Source organism: Leiobunum rupestre, chromosome 6 (genome assembly GCF_980474605.1).
Source record: "Leiobunum rupestre chromosome 6, qqLeiRupe1.1.hap1, whole genome shotgun sequence".
Taxonomy (NCBI): domain Eukaryota; kingdom Metazoa; phylum Arthropoda; class Arachnida; order Opiliones; family Sclerosomatidae; genus Leiobunum; species Leiobunum rupestre.
The window spans coordinates 25,653,024-25,668,726 of record NC_143389.1 but is presented as its reverse complement, the minus strand read 5'-3'; the positions used below and the strand labels follow the sequence as shown (position 1 = coordinate 25,668,726).

Below are 15,703 nucleotides of genomic sequence, written 5' to 3'. Positions count from 1 at the left end.
AATTGATTTTTTATCCACTTTTGTACAGGGTTCATACAAACCTGGAAATATCAGGGAATTAAATTTTTTCAAAATAAAGCAGTGGCGGATACAGAAAAATCCCAAGGGGGGCGCTAAATATATCTAGAGCTAAGGGTGTAATAAATCATCAAGCCACATGCAAAAGCCCTCGTCAAGGGGGGGGGGGTGACGCCACGGGGTTACCTGCAAGTGCGTCAGCCCTTATACTCCCTTGTGCTACAGTGGTCCGTTAATACTACGCTAACACCGCTTCGTGTTGTTTTTACTTATTCTGACCATAATTAATATGGAAATAGGGAAACTACTGGGGGGACATGGAAATATCAGGGAAACGTCTGAGGGGAAACCTGGAAATATCAGAAAAGTTTTTTGGGGGGAAACCTGGAAATATTCAGGGAAATTGATTTTCCAAATGTTGTACGAACCCTGTTGTAGTTAAATTATAATTTTAAAATTGAGTTTCGAAATCTAATTTGAAGTACCATTATTTTGTTAGCTTATGACTGCCACGACTGAGGACGAAGATAGCTTGAAAGCTCATTTAAAAATACTTAATAAGGAGTTAGAGAAAGCCACTTACGATGAACGCCTAGTTGAGGAAAAGATGTTAAGGACAGCAACGTATCGTCAAAGTTTGGCTTTTACAAAACCCGTTAAGGAAGTGTTAGAGATTTTTAACGTATTAATTAAAAATAAACATGGTAAAGTGGTTTTTTAACCACAACCTGGAAACTATTTGCAGCCCAGGAATAATTTGGTTATTTTTCAGCTAATAAAGGAATTAATCTTCTGCAAAATATTAGACCATCTGCAGAGAAGATAATAATACACCATTTCGAACCTATTTCAAAGAAATTGTTGAAATTAGTTGAAAACCGGAAAAGGGCCAAAAACATAATTTCTCATCTCGAGCAAAAAGAAAAGGTTTCGTCGGATGATGTTTTTAGAGGTAATTTGCTTGCAATTTAAATTTCGGCAATACAATTATGTTTAATATCAGTTTGAATATTATTTACAGAAATGCAATTGAAGGCCAGCATCCTATTGTTGCCTTGTGCATTTACGGAATCAATGGATTTATTTGTTACTACAGAGGTAAAAGTTGGAATAAAAAACGGGAATCTTATACATTTCAAGAATTAGTCTTAATTGAGCGTATTCTTTGATGTACAGATTTCTATTCAAGGTTCAATTTGAACTATCTTTACTTATTGTTATTAATTCTTTCCGTTCCATCTAGAGTCCGAAAACCAATACTCCTACTCTTTGCTTAGACAACGAAGATTTTACAACTTCTTTAGTTGAGGTAGAAATTGAAGGAGAAAAATTTTAAGTTTCGACTATTGAACATGGAATAGCGACTCTTTTCGCAGGGTACTACGCATTTCAAATGTAATTTCCCAAAAATCTTCGGAAAACATTGGAGTATTTCCAAAAAATTATATTCAAAATTAGCACAGAAAAAGTTTCTTCACCCATAATTAATTTCGTAAATCAAATGTCTATGTAATGTTTAAAATTAAAAAAAAAACTACAATACTTTTCTGTAATATTCTTTTCTTACCAGTATTGTCAAATAAATAACCTATACATTGTATAAATTTGTTGATATTTATTTGAATTAGAAAGAGTATTTATTCAAAACGAGACTCTATGGCGAACGAAATGGTACTCGACGCCGTCCGAATTGGGTAAGGATTCGGTCCGAATTGACTCAGGATTCCGTCCGAATTGGCTCAGGATTCCGTCCGAATTAGGCTAGGATTTTGATCGAAGTGAGCCGCGAAACCAACCAAATTTGGCTTCCAATCTCACTGAATTGGGCCTTGAATCCGTCCGAATTTGAATCCAATTTCATCCGAATAGGGAACTATTTCGGTTCAAAAAGGGACCAGTTTCTGACCAAAATGACACGAATATATCCAAATTCGTACTAACAAATGTCCGTTTTCGGACCATTTTTTAAACGAAAATGGAAACAAATATTGTAAAATTTTGATGGAAAAGAACAAATTTGGACTCAAAAAACGCTGTGCAAATTTGGATATTATCTTTATTATCCCAAATTGGACCAAAATATGTACGTTCTCAGTGTCAGCATTTTGGATTCTATTTTGTCCAATTTTGGACACCTTTTTCTGAGAGTGAATAAATCAAAAATAAACAAGCTTGGTTCTTAAGATTATCCAAATAAGGATTAGGTTAATCAAACGTTTGATGTTAAAGAAACTGATAAGAAAAGGGGTTTTCGGTTTTAAATGATATCCCAGGAGGGAAAACACGAAATATCCAATCAAGGATAAAATAAAACAAATTCAGTTATTAAATTACTAATTTTTAACATGTCCAAACAAGGACAGACTTCAAATAAGGAGTTTATATTATAGGGGGCATATTCCCCATTCAAATTTAGTTATTGTCCAAGTATGGACTTAACATTTTCGTCATTAATTCCTAAGAATTAATAACGAATGGGAGTAAAATAATATAAAATAGTTACGAAACAGTTTTACGAGTACATGTTGACATCTCGTCCTTGGTTTCGTGATGAAACGGTGTTCCGTGCGTTGGAGATTCTGTAGGCGCCGTGCAGCGAGTTACCGAATGGGCTATTCGCCTCTTTTTCTAACTGTCTTGCTGGACGTGCAAATATTTAAGAGTCCGAAACATTTGCTGGACGCGCAAGTTTTTGGAACTTACAAGTTAGTCGAGTCTCTATTCGGGAGCGGGACTGATTTTTGTCTCTCACGATAGATTGATATTTTTCATCTCTGTCCGGTCTCCTCGAAACGTTCGTTTTTTGTATATTTTTCGTTGAAACAGTTTTTGGCGCGGGTACCAACGTGGTTACCAATCAGGTTCCAGGGGCGTTGATTAAAATACGTCACGATGGATATGACTTACACTTAGGATTGGTGGGTTCATTGGGAAGGCCAATAGCCAAGCCCAACTCTTTAACTTAGTTCTGGTTCCCACACTCTGTGAGAAAAACGACGCGCCCATTGGGAAATCCCAATTATACAGAGGACCCTCGTCAACGTGGTCATAAAAGTTTCCAAGAAGAGGAATACATTGGCGAAAAGAAAAATGTATAATATAATATAATAATAAACAATAAGCAAATAAATCTTTCGTGGTAAAAATAGCTACTGGGTAATTGGCAACTTATTTATTTTTATAAAATGAAGGGAACCTGGGGCAGAAGAGGGGAAAAACTATCTTTCCATAGAGAGAGTAAGAGAGAGCTGTAAAGATCAAAGCCGTTGACAAAAGCTAGACCCGCCGTTGCGTTTAGCGAACGGACGACGTTCTCCTAGCTGGTCATGGTAATCCCCGCCGAAGGGTTAACGAGAGAAAACCCTGACCAGCAGGTAAATTGCTCTCGCTCCCCCCAATAGGGCGACTGGGGGGTCAATAGAGGCACCGCGCGTGGATCCAAAGCGCAGAACCCCATACATCACCCTGGTAGAGGGTTACTTTGACAGGTTTAAAAGAACTCTTTCACAAAAACTACCCTTTCTATATCTGTGCTCCGGAGCTAAAGTGTGCAATTAAAATAATTTTAACCGTTTGAAAATTAAACATTGCTAAATTTAAATAATCCTAGTAAATGAAAATTAAACATTGCTAAATTAAAATAAGCCTAGTAAATGGCGTTACAGAGGTGCAAACTTGCCAGTTCGGAGCTCTAAACGTATCTATGATTCGTTCAACTGATGTGACTGTTGCAACCATGTCAAGGTTATTGGAATGGAATTCCTTGGGGCTACTTTGGGAATAATTGATATAAATGTTTCAATCTTCATTGAAACTTCAATTTAATTAACCGAAAAGCTCTTTAGAGTAAGGTGTGTCAATAGCTCCCAGTCAAATAAGATAATGGCCATATTTCATGGATGGTGAGGCTCAATTAACTGGAGATTCTTATGGCTAGTTCAATAGGTAAAATAGTATAAAGTATTGTTTGAATTTTCGCAATTCGTCCAGAATGTGATTATAAAGCATTAACATATAAGAAATGAGCAGCTGAACTCTGTTCATTTACATAATCATTAAATGGAATTATTTTTATTAGAATATCATTTAAAAATATTATATATTGCTTTTAATCAACGCAGATCTAAAAAGTCAATTAGTATTTTAAAAATATATGAAATGTATTTTTTTACTCAAACTGATATGATTTTGCTTACTGATATTAATTTTTTTTCTTCAAATACGGGATAGACGGCGTAGTTTCCTTGAAAGTTTGTAAGAGTTACGTTTTTTTCAAGCAATGTTCAACTTAGAGGTTCTTAACGTTATTCATCGTAAAATATCAGTAATAAACTGAAAAAATGTATTGCTACCGATTTAACAGCGGGAAAATTTATTATCGGGGTCATATAAATTTGGATATATTTAACACTAACTTAATCACCTTTTCATAAATATGCTTTTCTCTTCGGTGACATAATTAATAATTCTGTGTAAAATTATTTTGAAAGCATTAATTGGTAGTATCCTTCGTCTATAAGATTTATTTAAGTATGACACTACCTATTCATATGCGAACGTTTTACAAGAGATACGCTACAACGGGCTACGTTACCAAAGAGACATACTTATGCAATATTGTGAATTTTTTAAGCCTAATTGCCAAAACATGAGAGGTTTTCGAAACATTTAGCAGATTTAAGAATTTTCTACCAACAGAACCAAATGCCACCAACATATATGTAAATTAGTTACAAAATGAACAAAAACACCGTAGAATATTTCACCTCAACATAGTACTAAGGTTTCAATTAATTTAATTGTCCGCACCTCGGGCAGGAATCGAACCTGCGTCCTTTGGGTTACCGTCCCAACGCCACTACCATTGGACTACCGAGGCCACGAGTACTCGGGTTTCGGACATACAATTTAAGAATGACTCGATCTGGTTCACATTATGGACGGGATACATTTAACCCGTTGTTGACGGTGCCGTAGCATTTTACGTTAAATGTATCCCGTCCATAATGTGAACCAGATCGAGTCATTCTTAAATTGGATGTCCGAGGCCTGACAACTCGTGGCCTCGGTAGTCCCATGGTAGTGGCGTTGGGACGGGAACCCAAAGGTCGCAGGTTCGATTCCTGCCCGAGGTGATATGACTTTTCTCAGTCACTCTGGTATGGAACAATACGCAGAGGTATTCCTTGATTAAAATGAAACCTCTAATTATAAGAAGATTTTTTACCATCACTTCTAAAAAGTCTTCCTCTTCCATGGAGAATGGGACCAGGCCATTGTATGAAACCCAAACCATCAAGCTACCTTCTACATTTTTGTACCATTATTACAAATGTTAAAATAAAAATACTTTTCATAATGAAAATGTTCATACCAGTTCTTCGTGTATTAATTAATTTCCATTCTTATCCGTACCGTTATTTTGTTTGCGCTTTAAGATTATGTACAAACAAAAGCACAAATTTTTGAAATCTAATCGCAGTACATTGTCACGAATCTCTCGAGAGGAAACACGCTGTTATGCGCCACGATATTAAAATTTGTCAGCTGGTAAGTTCAATTATATGTTAATTTTCATTATAGTTATTCACAAATTTTGGGTTAATGTAGTTTATGAAGTAAATAAAAAAGTATAGTTCTTATAGTTTTTCTAAACAAAATGTGCTTCTCTTAAGCCTAGGTTTTTTCTAAGAAAACCAATTATGTAATTATAAATAATAAATTAATTTAAAATATTAAGTAATAACTTAACCATGATATATTATATGATTAGTAAGCTTATGTTATACTATTTTATTTATTCTTATAAAGTTGCTGTGATACATCATGACCGGAATGAAGTGCTGCGTGCCTGGGTGTAAAAATGGAGTATTAACAACCAAAAATAAAGGGATATATCATATCATTCATTTCCAAAAGATGAAAGTTTGCAAGCTCTTTGGTTCTCAAGATCTTCATGTTCAGCTTCAAACATAAAACATGCAAGAATATGTTCATATCATTTTTTAGATGACGATTTCGAAAATTCTAAACTCAAATCCGAACTTCTCCAGATAAAAACCCGTAATAGAGACTTGGCACTCCGTAGCTTTGGCCATGGCCGCCATTGTGGTCATATTTTTCTCTCCACCATAAAAACTATTGAAAAAAAACTGTGACGTAGCACTGCCAAGTCCCTATTATTTAAAGAAGACAGCAGCACCTACTCAAAACTTAAATGGATGTCAAAGATTACCAGAAACCAATTTCGAGGATGTGACTCGTACCAAATTTAAAACAATAACTGACAAGTTTAACACTACATGGTTATAATTTAAATAGTCCAGATAAAGTAAAGAGTTGTGAATCCAATTCTGAACATACTAAAATATTCAAACTTAAAGGGCAACGCAAGTGAGCTGGCATTTGTATGAATATGTATGCAAAGTGCGAAATTTACGGTAAACTCTGCGTGGTCTCACCAGTACCGAGTGGGGGTGTAGGGGGTTAAAAAGCACGTTGCTTTTTCTTTTTTGCCACAGAGCTTGCGTTGCCCTTTAAAGCGGCTCCAAAGTTCGGTGGCAAAATATGTGTAAAGTCAGTAAAGTGCGAAATTTACGGTTAACTCTGCCCGCCTCTGCCAAACCCGAGTGAGGGGTTGGGGGGAAGGAAAAGCATGCTCAATTTTCTTTTTTTGCCACCGAACTTTGGAGCCCCTTTAGTCAACTTATTACCAAAACAAATGAAGTTCCTTTTTTTCCTAAAATCAATGAAGATTATAATTCCAAAACCCACCTAGTTTCAAGTACCACAAAAACCAGTAAAGCTCATAGTATTATCAATAACAGCAATGAAGTTCCATTTTTAACCAAAACCAATGAACACTCTATTACTGTGAAAACTGAGCGACACAAAGCAGGTTTTAAAGTGGAAGCTTGTGTTAACGATATGGGTGGTGGAAACATGAGTTTGTGGAACTCCCTCGGAATATCGATTCACAAGACATGGTTTTTTAACCCAGCTAGCAGTGATGATTTAATTTATACATTATATTTGCGGACTCTCCACATCTTCTCAAGTTAATCCGTAATTGGGTGATTGACACTGGATCTAACTTAAATTAATTAATATTGAACCAGTTACATCTCTATTGAAGTTGGATTGTAACGAATTGAAATGTAATATTGTATAAATGTTACTAGAAATGAATATAAACTTTTCTATAAGCTGAGTATATTTTGTATGTATTCTGACATAAATCAGCCATAAAGTTTAAGTTTCTTAAATTTAAATGTCTGTGGAATTGAAATAAATTTTATTTACTCTTAAAAGAATTGTTTTGGTATGTATGATAAGCCTACTGCTACAAGTAGTTTAGGAAATTTAAAAATTATCTATTCAAGACCAATAGAAAAATAATTCTTTAAAAGCCTTTTGCCGTCTTAATAATAAAAAATCATACTAAAATATATTTATATATTATAATTATTATTTCATTCAATATATTATAATTATTGAAATTATAGGATTTACATTTAATATTATATTTACTCTATTCAGAATATTATTAAAGTAAATTCAAAAAACGTTTTGAACTTTCTATATTGCCAGCCACTAAATGTCTTGCTGACATACGCAAATCAGTATTGTATAAGCTTCCTACAAATATAAGTTCCAAACTCGTTCCTTGAATGCGCCCCCCAGGACTAGCACACACGTTCGGGGGACATTTTCCACAGCTTCACACGCCATTTTGAAATTTAAAGTGACCTTTATCTCTCTTTCCGGTTGACTGTGACCTTTCGACCAACTCGCTTCCCTTCGAATTTTCATGATGTTAGTTTTTGCGCTCGAAGACAGAAGGCGCCTCCAAGCTAAAAGTTCTTTTCCCCCGGAATTGCGTCAAAGATAACGGCAAATTCCGGGGGAAATCTTTCAATTTTCTGGAGTCAATTAGGAAAGGCATTCGTCACGACCACTTCAGCCAATGAGAACTCTTAACCACGGGCCAGCTGAATCTGGCAGGTGAGCTGAACTGAACTTGGTCCTCTGGGGTCGCATAGATGGCGATTATTGCATCACACTCACGTGGTGTCATTCTATGACGTAACGACAACCAATCGGAGCGAAGGGGTCGAATTTGTACGGTCCCTGTGGACGTAATGCGACATGTGATTTCGCGCCCAATGAAATCTCAAGACGAAAGTTGAAAGAAAGAAGGCGTGTCACAACTTTCCTAGGAAAGTCTGCAGAATACCCCGCTTTGACCTTCAAAATGTGTTTCTCAAAAAAATAACAAAATGTTATACTAAAAAAAAGTATCAACATGGTGATCCCGACCTTTTAAAAGACGGCCTTTAAGGTCGCAAACTTAGTCACCCGAAATGCAATAGCTATTCTAAAGTACAAAATACATTCGTTTAATAGCAGTCGTCTGATTTCTCAGGCTACTCGAAGAAAAATGTTTTGGAACCACTTCTTAATTAAGTAAAACTATTAAACAGCTCTAATCTCCCCTAAGCTACACCATTTTTACATTTATCCCCAGATCGGAGTGGATTTCTTTGGGTTAAGCTAAAGGTATTCGCTGAATTTGTTCATGAGCCGTTTCAAAAACATGTAGCTCAAATCGGAAAATGCTTGATTCTCTCCATACACTTCTGTTGTAACGTTATATTGGTCAGCTAACACGTCTCGCAGTATCCAAATACTATGCCATTACGGTCTTTCACCATTTAAGATTTATTTCATCAGATATTTGTTTCTTTAAATGTAATCTATGCCTAATTTTACATCACATAAAAAAGTTCAAGTTGGCCAAAAACATTGTTCTCTTACGTTTGACCTGTTTTGTTTACCCAGGAATATCTTTCTAGTAGGGTTTTTGATGCCCCACCATTTGTGTGTTTTTTTAATAAAACCTGCTCATCTATAGTGATTGGTCATAGAATAAAAAATATTTTTACTAGAAGTTAATCAGAATCTCGAGTCTTTTTACTTCCTTATAATCTGTAGAACGAAGTTTCGTACGGAAGACGTTGGCACTTGGTAGAAGAATATCAGCTTATACGTAACGGTATGTTTATATTTTAAACTAATCGTAACTAGGGTTCCATTTTTTTTGGAAAATCTACCCTTGAAAGTCACAGACAGTGGTGGTGCCAGGGGTTTTGGTTCAGAGCAGCCACTTATATTTTATAACCTTTTATTTCCTAAAGCTAGCAAAATATGCTAATTCATACTCAAAAATTATATGCTTCCCGTAATAATCAAAGACTTAAGAATAAATATAGTCACCGTAACCTAAATTAATCGAAAGACTGCTAAATACGAGGCCTATAAATATCGATTCACGGTTTTAATTGACCACGGACAGAGAACCAGATGACGTTATCCCCAGCCAATGAAATTGGTATCCGTTACTACGTTTAGTGGCTTCAGTGCCAGTGTATCAAACACTTTTATTTACGTTAACGACCAACAATTGTGAAAGATTATACGTTAAACCATAAGATTAGCAATGGCCCCTTAAGTTTGAATTGGGCATAAAGGCACATGTATTCAGCACTAGACAGGCGCGGAAGAAAAAATAATATAATCTACGATACCTGGCGGAGAAAAAGAGCAAATCCCCACCCCCTTTACTACTTCTTGCCATACGGTAGCATGCATTGGGTGATTTTTCCATCAGTTTAAGTTTTTCACCACCAGATGGATTCATGTAGCCAGTTTAGCCAGTCATTAGACTAACGTTATAATTCCATTCGTTTCAAACTTAGGGGGCCTTGATAGTCTTATGGTTAAACTGCAGTAGTAACCTTTAACTACCATTAACACTATGATATCAGATATCAAATGCCGAGAAATGAGAGCGTCAAGGTTGTTCTTGGAATTTGTGATAACGCTGCAGCTGGCTTTACTTCTCTCTGGTCCGAAGGAGAACATTTCAACCAGAGCTTTTCCGGTCGCGCTCTACATACCGAACATCGCCCAGTATCTGGCTTTCGTCGCCATGGTCGCCCTGAAACTGACAATAGGAACTATTATTTTAGACCTGCTGGACATTGAAATTATCATTCCAGACCCGGTCATTTATGAACAGGAAGAAAATTACGATTACATGGAGAAAATCTCGCAAGATATCAGTGACGAGTATTACTACGATGCAGCTGAAGACGACAACGAAAAGGACCGTATTTCCCGATTACTTAACGAACAAACCATTCGTTAAGACAAACATTGACAGAAAATTGGTACCGGTAATTTTTTACAGGAGCTGTATTTCGAATTTTGAAACCTCACTTTGAAACTATTAATCTTGTGTAATTTTTTATTGTTTTTAATTTATCGCTTATTTTTATAGGTTGTTTTTATTTTATTTTTGTAAATTTTTTGAATATTTATTAAAAATATAAAATTTGTATTGTAAATTTTATAAGTAATTGCGTTTATTTTTTTAACGAATCTTTAATAATCAGCGAAGCTAATGCCCGAGGAACAAAACAGGCCTAAGTCAATTAGTGACTTTGGAAGCCAATTACCGGTGGCCAAGCTACAATTCGTAGGAGGGTGGTGGAAAGCCCTTCATGCTACGCGAGCCAACACTAACTGTGACCGTTAACAAGTTTTTATAAGTCGTATTTGGGTAATTTTCTCGAAACACAATTTTTTTTTTATTAAATAACTATAAAAGAAATTAAAAAAAATTGATACCAAAGTGAAATTAACGAGGAAAATTGTTTCGCTTGTGCTAGACAGTAAACGTCTTACAATTTTTAAGAAAAATTCGTCTGTTCCAGTGATGAGAAAAACTCAAACCTTTTGTACAAGGGCTGGGCATTAGGGTTACACTATCTACCCCTCTTTATTAGCAAGAGAAAATAATGGTGTGGATGGTGAATAGTTTAATTCGGAGTAAAAGGTATACAAAAAGTATATAATATCCATTTATTATTTTTCTGGAAACTATGATACATTAACACGAACTACTCGCAAGGACAGAATTATATTAAACTGGTGTCAAACGGCTCCACTAGCTATCCTACCTAGTGTGACACCATTATAATAAAGTATAGCTTCAACGTCATCCATGCTGTACTTCCTTAGACAAATAACACGCCCAAACAGGCTGCCAAGGACAAAGCTGGAGGAGTGATACATTCTATTACGGCAATGGCATTTCAACGGAACATGGAGGAAAGAGGGTAGGGAGATGAATTAATTTTCCAAACTCTACCCGGCTTTTGATGCCGAACTCCCCCAAACGGGTGGATGGGGCTTGAAAAAAGAGGGAGCGCATCCAGGTAAAACTTTTGTCACGTGATATTGTTAGCTATGGGGCTCCCTCTAGGCCATGCTCGAACGGTTTGGGTTTTTGAAAACGCTGAGATTTCAAAATTAGAATTTTTTTGATAAAACCAATACCTAAAAATAAAAGTTATTTGGAGTTAGTGAACGTATTTACACCAAGGCTTACCATTTATTTTGAGTTTTTTTTAACCTTTTTCGATGTTATTTAGTTGTGTCTTTGACTGCTTTTTAAAATTACGTGATTTATGATAAGTATGATCCATAGTTATATTGAAATTAATAATAATAACTTCAATTGAGAGGAAATAAAAACATGTATAAAAAAACAAGATGTATACTGTTATATGGAAAGAGGGCGCGATGTAACTGCTACAGCATGTTCACGTGACAAATATTTTACCTGGATACCCCTTTTTGTCGTCCCCCAATTCTCCCAACTTTGGGTGGAGAGCGGCACGGAAGGGGAGCGAAGCCCCCACTTATTTCATCTCCCTACCCTCTTTTCTCCATGAACGGAAGGACTTCGCTTCGAAGTATCTCTACTTCAATTATTTGCCTCTAGTAATTTGTTTATTGACATTCAGATACAAAACACCGCTACCGTTTAAAGAGATGCCACGACAACACTTGACACGCTGTTTACAAAAACGATTTTCCTTGCTATATTATTTTCAAAAATCTAAAAATTAAGTTCATTTGTTTATTAAGCAAATTGAAATGTTACCGCAGAAAATTTCCTGCACTATTTAATTTGAAAATATAAAAATTTCTTTTATTTAATTTATCTCTTATTAGTGGAATTGCTAGTCATTGTAATTTTAAATTGTTTAAATTGATTCCTATTCGTTGAGCTTATCTAACTGGGCTTTCCAACAAACCAAAACTCAATTGCTATGAAAGTTAATTTTTATTACTGTTCAAATAATACTGAATATTACTATTTTTGTGCAGGTTAGAAATATAATTTTCTTCGATACTCAATAAATCAATATATAAATATATATATATACAGGGTCTTTTTTTTTGCTCGGAAAAGTGTTTTTTTTCAAAAACTATTTATAGTACCGATTTCAAATTTGGAAGGTCAATTCTCTATACCGGGGGACATCAGTTTGAGAAATTTGAGCGTTTTCGGTAATGTTTTTCACCAATTTTGAAAAATTATTTTTCGACCACTAGGTGCGAGATAAAAAATTTCTATTATAAAGTTGTAGGCCGTCATCGAAAACCCTTAAAAATTGTTCACTCGACGAAAAACAATTTATTTATCAGTGAAAATTCGAGCTTGAAAAATTTACAAGTTGGTGAAGCCAAATTACGATTGTTTGAAACGATAATTGAAACCGAATTACCTAATCCAGTTGAAACTTTGGTTAAAAAAACGACCGGTTTTAAAAAACACGAGGCTATAGGTCAATCCTAAACATGCATTGGGTATTTAAAGGAAAACTTTGGAAGATTATTATCAGTGTTTGATAATATTTCGAACAATGCCTCGTTATTCAGTAGCTGAGCGTACCGAGATAGTTGCCATTTACTATGGAGAAGCAGCGCAAAACCTTAGAAGAGTGACTGAAATCTTCGCAGAAAGACATCCAAATGGAGCACCATCTGTAAATACAGTAAGACGAGCAATTCACGATTTCAATCAATTTGGTAACTTGCAACCTAGGTTTCGCGGATTGGGTCAACCGGATTTAGACTTCGAGAACAATGTACTCGCGTACTTTGTGGCATATCCTCGTCACAGTTGCGCTAACGCCGCTGCTGATTTGGGTTGTTCTGCAAATCGTGTGTGGAAAATTCTTCGTAAGAATCGCTATCACCCATACAGAGCTACGCTCCACCAAGGACTAATTGACGGAGACCATCAAAGACGTTATGAATTTAGCAACTGGTTACTAAATGCTGTCCAAGAAGATAGACAATTTTTGCGCCATGTTTTGTTCTCCGACGAAGCGTCATTTTCTAGAGATGGGCCCTTTAATCATCAAAACAGCCATCTTTGGTCTGACATCAACCCACATTGGGGTTTTGAATATCATCACCAGGTTCAATTTGAACGGGTCAATGTTTGGGTTGGACTTGTTGGAAACCGTTTGATTGGTCCCTTTTTCCTGCCGACGAACCTCAACGGCCAAAGATATTTACATTTTCTACAGAACGAACTGAGTGACGCAATCGACGACCTTCCATTGGCTGAAAGACGTCAGTTGTGGTTTCAGCAAGATGGCGCCCCTCCGCATTTTTCCCGGCAAGTAACTGAGCACCTCAACAACGAGTTTCCTGAAAGGTGGATAGGGTGAAATGGTCCAGTGCATTGGCCAGCAAGGTCACCTGACCTAACACCGCTGGATTATTTCCTCTGGGGATTCGTTAAAGCAAAGGTATACGCCACGCCCATTGAAACTAGGGAGGAACTCATTAGACGAATAATCAGTGCTTGCCGAGACGTCACACCAGAAATGGTAGAGAAAGCGTTTGAGAACTTAATTGTCCGCGCACAAACCTGTGTTGCAGCCAATGGTGATATTATTGAAAATGTTTTGTAAAAATTTATGTGAATAAAATATCTGCATTTAAAAACCAAACGTGTAAATTTTTTCAAGTGTGAAAACTCTACTACGTTTGTATTAGACTTGTTCCCTTTTCAATTATCGTTTCAAACAATCGTAATTTGGCTTCACCAACTTGTAAATTTTTCAAGCTCGAATTTTCACTGATAAATAAGTTGTTTTTCGTCGAGTGAACAATTTTTAAGGGTTTTCGATGACGGCCTACAACTTTATAATAGAAATTTTTTATCTCGCACCTAGTGGTCGAAAAATAATTTTTCAAAATTGGTGAAAAACATTACCGAAAACGCTCAAATTTCTCAAACTGATGTCCCCCGGTATAGAGAATTGACCTTCCAAATTTGAAATCGGTACTATAAATAGTTTTTGAAAAAAAACACTTTTCCGAGCAAAAAAAAAGACCCTGTATATATATATTGTTGCCGTTGTTAAGGAACAATAGACTAAAATAAACACGCCCTTTCTATTATTATAATAAAAAACGAACGACTTCCGTGTGGGCGGTAATATAACTGTGTTTGATCAAGCATGCGCGTGTAAATGTTATCGTGGAAAGACATCTTTTATGCAGAATTGTTTCGTCCGATAAAGCACTAAGAGTATAAGTTGAAATTTTCTTTGACCATTTATTTATTGGTAACTCGTTCACGGGATCTAGTGTCCCCAAATGTTCTTCAAACGATTAAATTAAGTTTTGTGTAAAAAACCCTGTTCTGAATACGATATTAATCCATTGCGTGCTCTAAATTTTTATCATTGTTAGACTCGGATCTTTCTTCAGACTTTTCTTTTCTGTGAACTAAGAATGCTTGTCTTCTTGCAAGGGTTAAAATTGTGAAGTGGCTCGGTGTGGATTAAAAATGTCAACTCATCTCACTAATAATAATTTAATTAATAGATTTGTGATACAATGCTTGTTTTTTCTGGGAGTAGGAGTGTATGGTAATAAACAGAAAAATGTAAATCGTTATAAAGTGAGACGTACCGTATTTTTAACCATTGTTAATATGTACTTTTGGTTCAAATTATGTACGATGTGCTTCATATTGACGAAACCACTATCGGGGATTTATATTGTATATTTAGTTCGTCTAATATGTCGAAGTACAATTTTAATTTATATGATTAACATTTCTTTGTACAAACAGAACGTAATTGTTAAATGTTTCGATTATCTAGAATTAATTTGCGAGCCGACATCAGATATAAAGTCAAATGCTTTGAAAACAAATTTATTGAATTGCACTCAATTTTTAATTCTTACGTTTAGTTTTTTAAATGTTTTATTCTCTGTCCCTTACATTTTGAATTTTTCTGATGAAGCCATAAAAATGTATGTGAACGATAATTTCTTCAATTGGAGTTACGCTCACGAACACCGAATTCTCGCTTCGTTTCTATTAGCATTGGACTTTATTACGTATAATACAATATGTGCTTTAATATATTTATATCAAGTTCTCATTGCGAATGTTGTTGCAAATATGCGAATGCGCGTTCATTCACTGGCGAAAACAATTAAAATGTCGCGTGTTGACACGAAAACCATTGTAAAGCTTCACACTGACATTTTTAAAGCCATAACGGTAATCGATTACGCCATTAGATGGCCAATACTTTTTTGGTTGGTTCAGTGGATCGATGTATTTTGTTTGGATTTCACCATAATGTTTAAAGGGTTAACGATATCAGATAAAAGTAAATTATTTCAAGCGTTGAGCACCGTTTTACAACTATTAAGTACCGCAATATTATATATGGTTTTGTCTTTGATGAGTGGTTGCAATCCAGTTTTGGTGACAGCCTGTCACTCGCGATGC

The 15,703-nt window shown here is 35.6% G+C and overlaps 1 protein-coding gene and 1 non-coding gene across 3 annotated transcripts; one reads left to right on the top strand and one right to left on the bottom strand.

Moving 5' to 3' along the window:
- Positions 1 to 4,824: 4,824 nt before the first annotated feature.
- On the bottom strand, positions 4,825 to 4,897 carry TRNAT-GGU (transfer RNA threonine (anticodon GGU)). Its single transcript has one exon. It is a non-coding gene; the product is annotated as a tRNA-Thr (tRNA).
- Positions 4,898 to 8,762: 3,865 nt separating this feature from the next.
- On the top strand, positions 8,763 to 10,418 carry LOC149940497 (uncharacterized). 2 transcript variants are annotated; one of them, XM_090178254.1, is made up of 3 exons: positions 8,763 to 8,898; positions 8,967 to 9,073; positions 9,846 to 10,418. In XM_090178254.1, exon 3 carries the CDS (start codon positions 9,863 to 9,865, stop codon positions 10,226 to 10,228), a length of 366 nt encoding a protein of 121 aa, XP_090034380.1. In that variant the 5' UTR covers positions 8,763 to 8,898; positions 8,967 to 9,073; positions 9,846 to 9,862; the 3' UTR covers positions 10,229 to 10,418. The 2 variants fall into 2 exon arrangements, with proteins under 2 accessions (XP_090034380.1, XP_090034381.1); XM_090178255.1 differs by lacking the exon at positions 8,763 to 8,898 and having other exon boundaries at positions 8,945 to 9,073.
- The last annotated feature ends 5,285 nt before the right edge of the window (positions 10,419 to 15,703 follow it).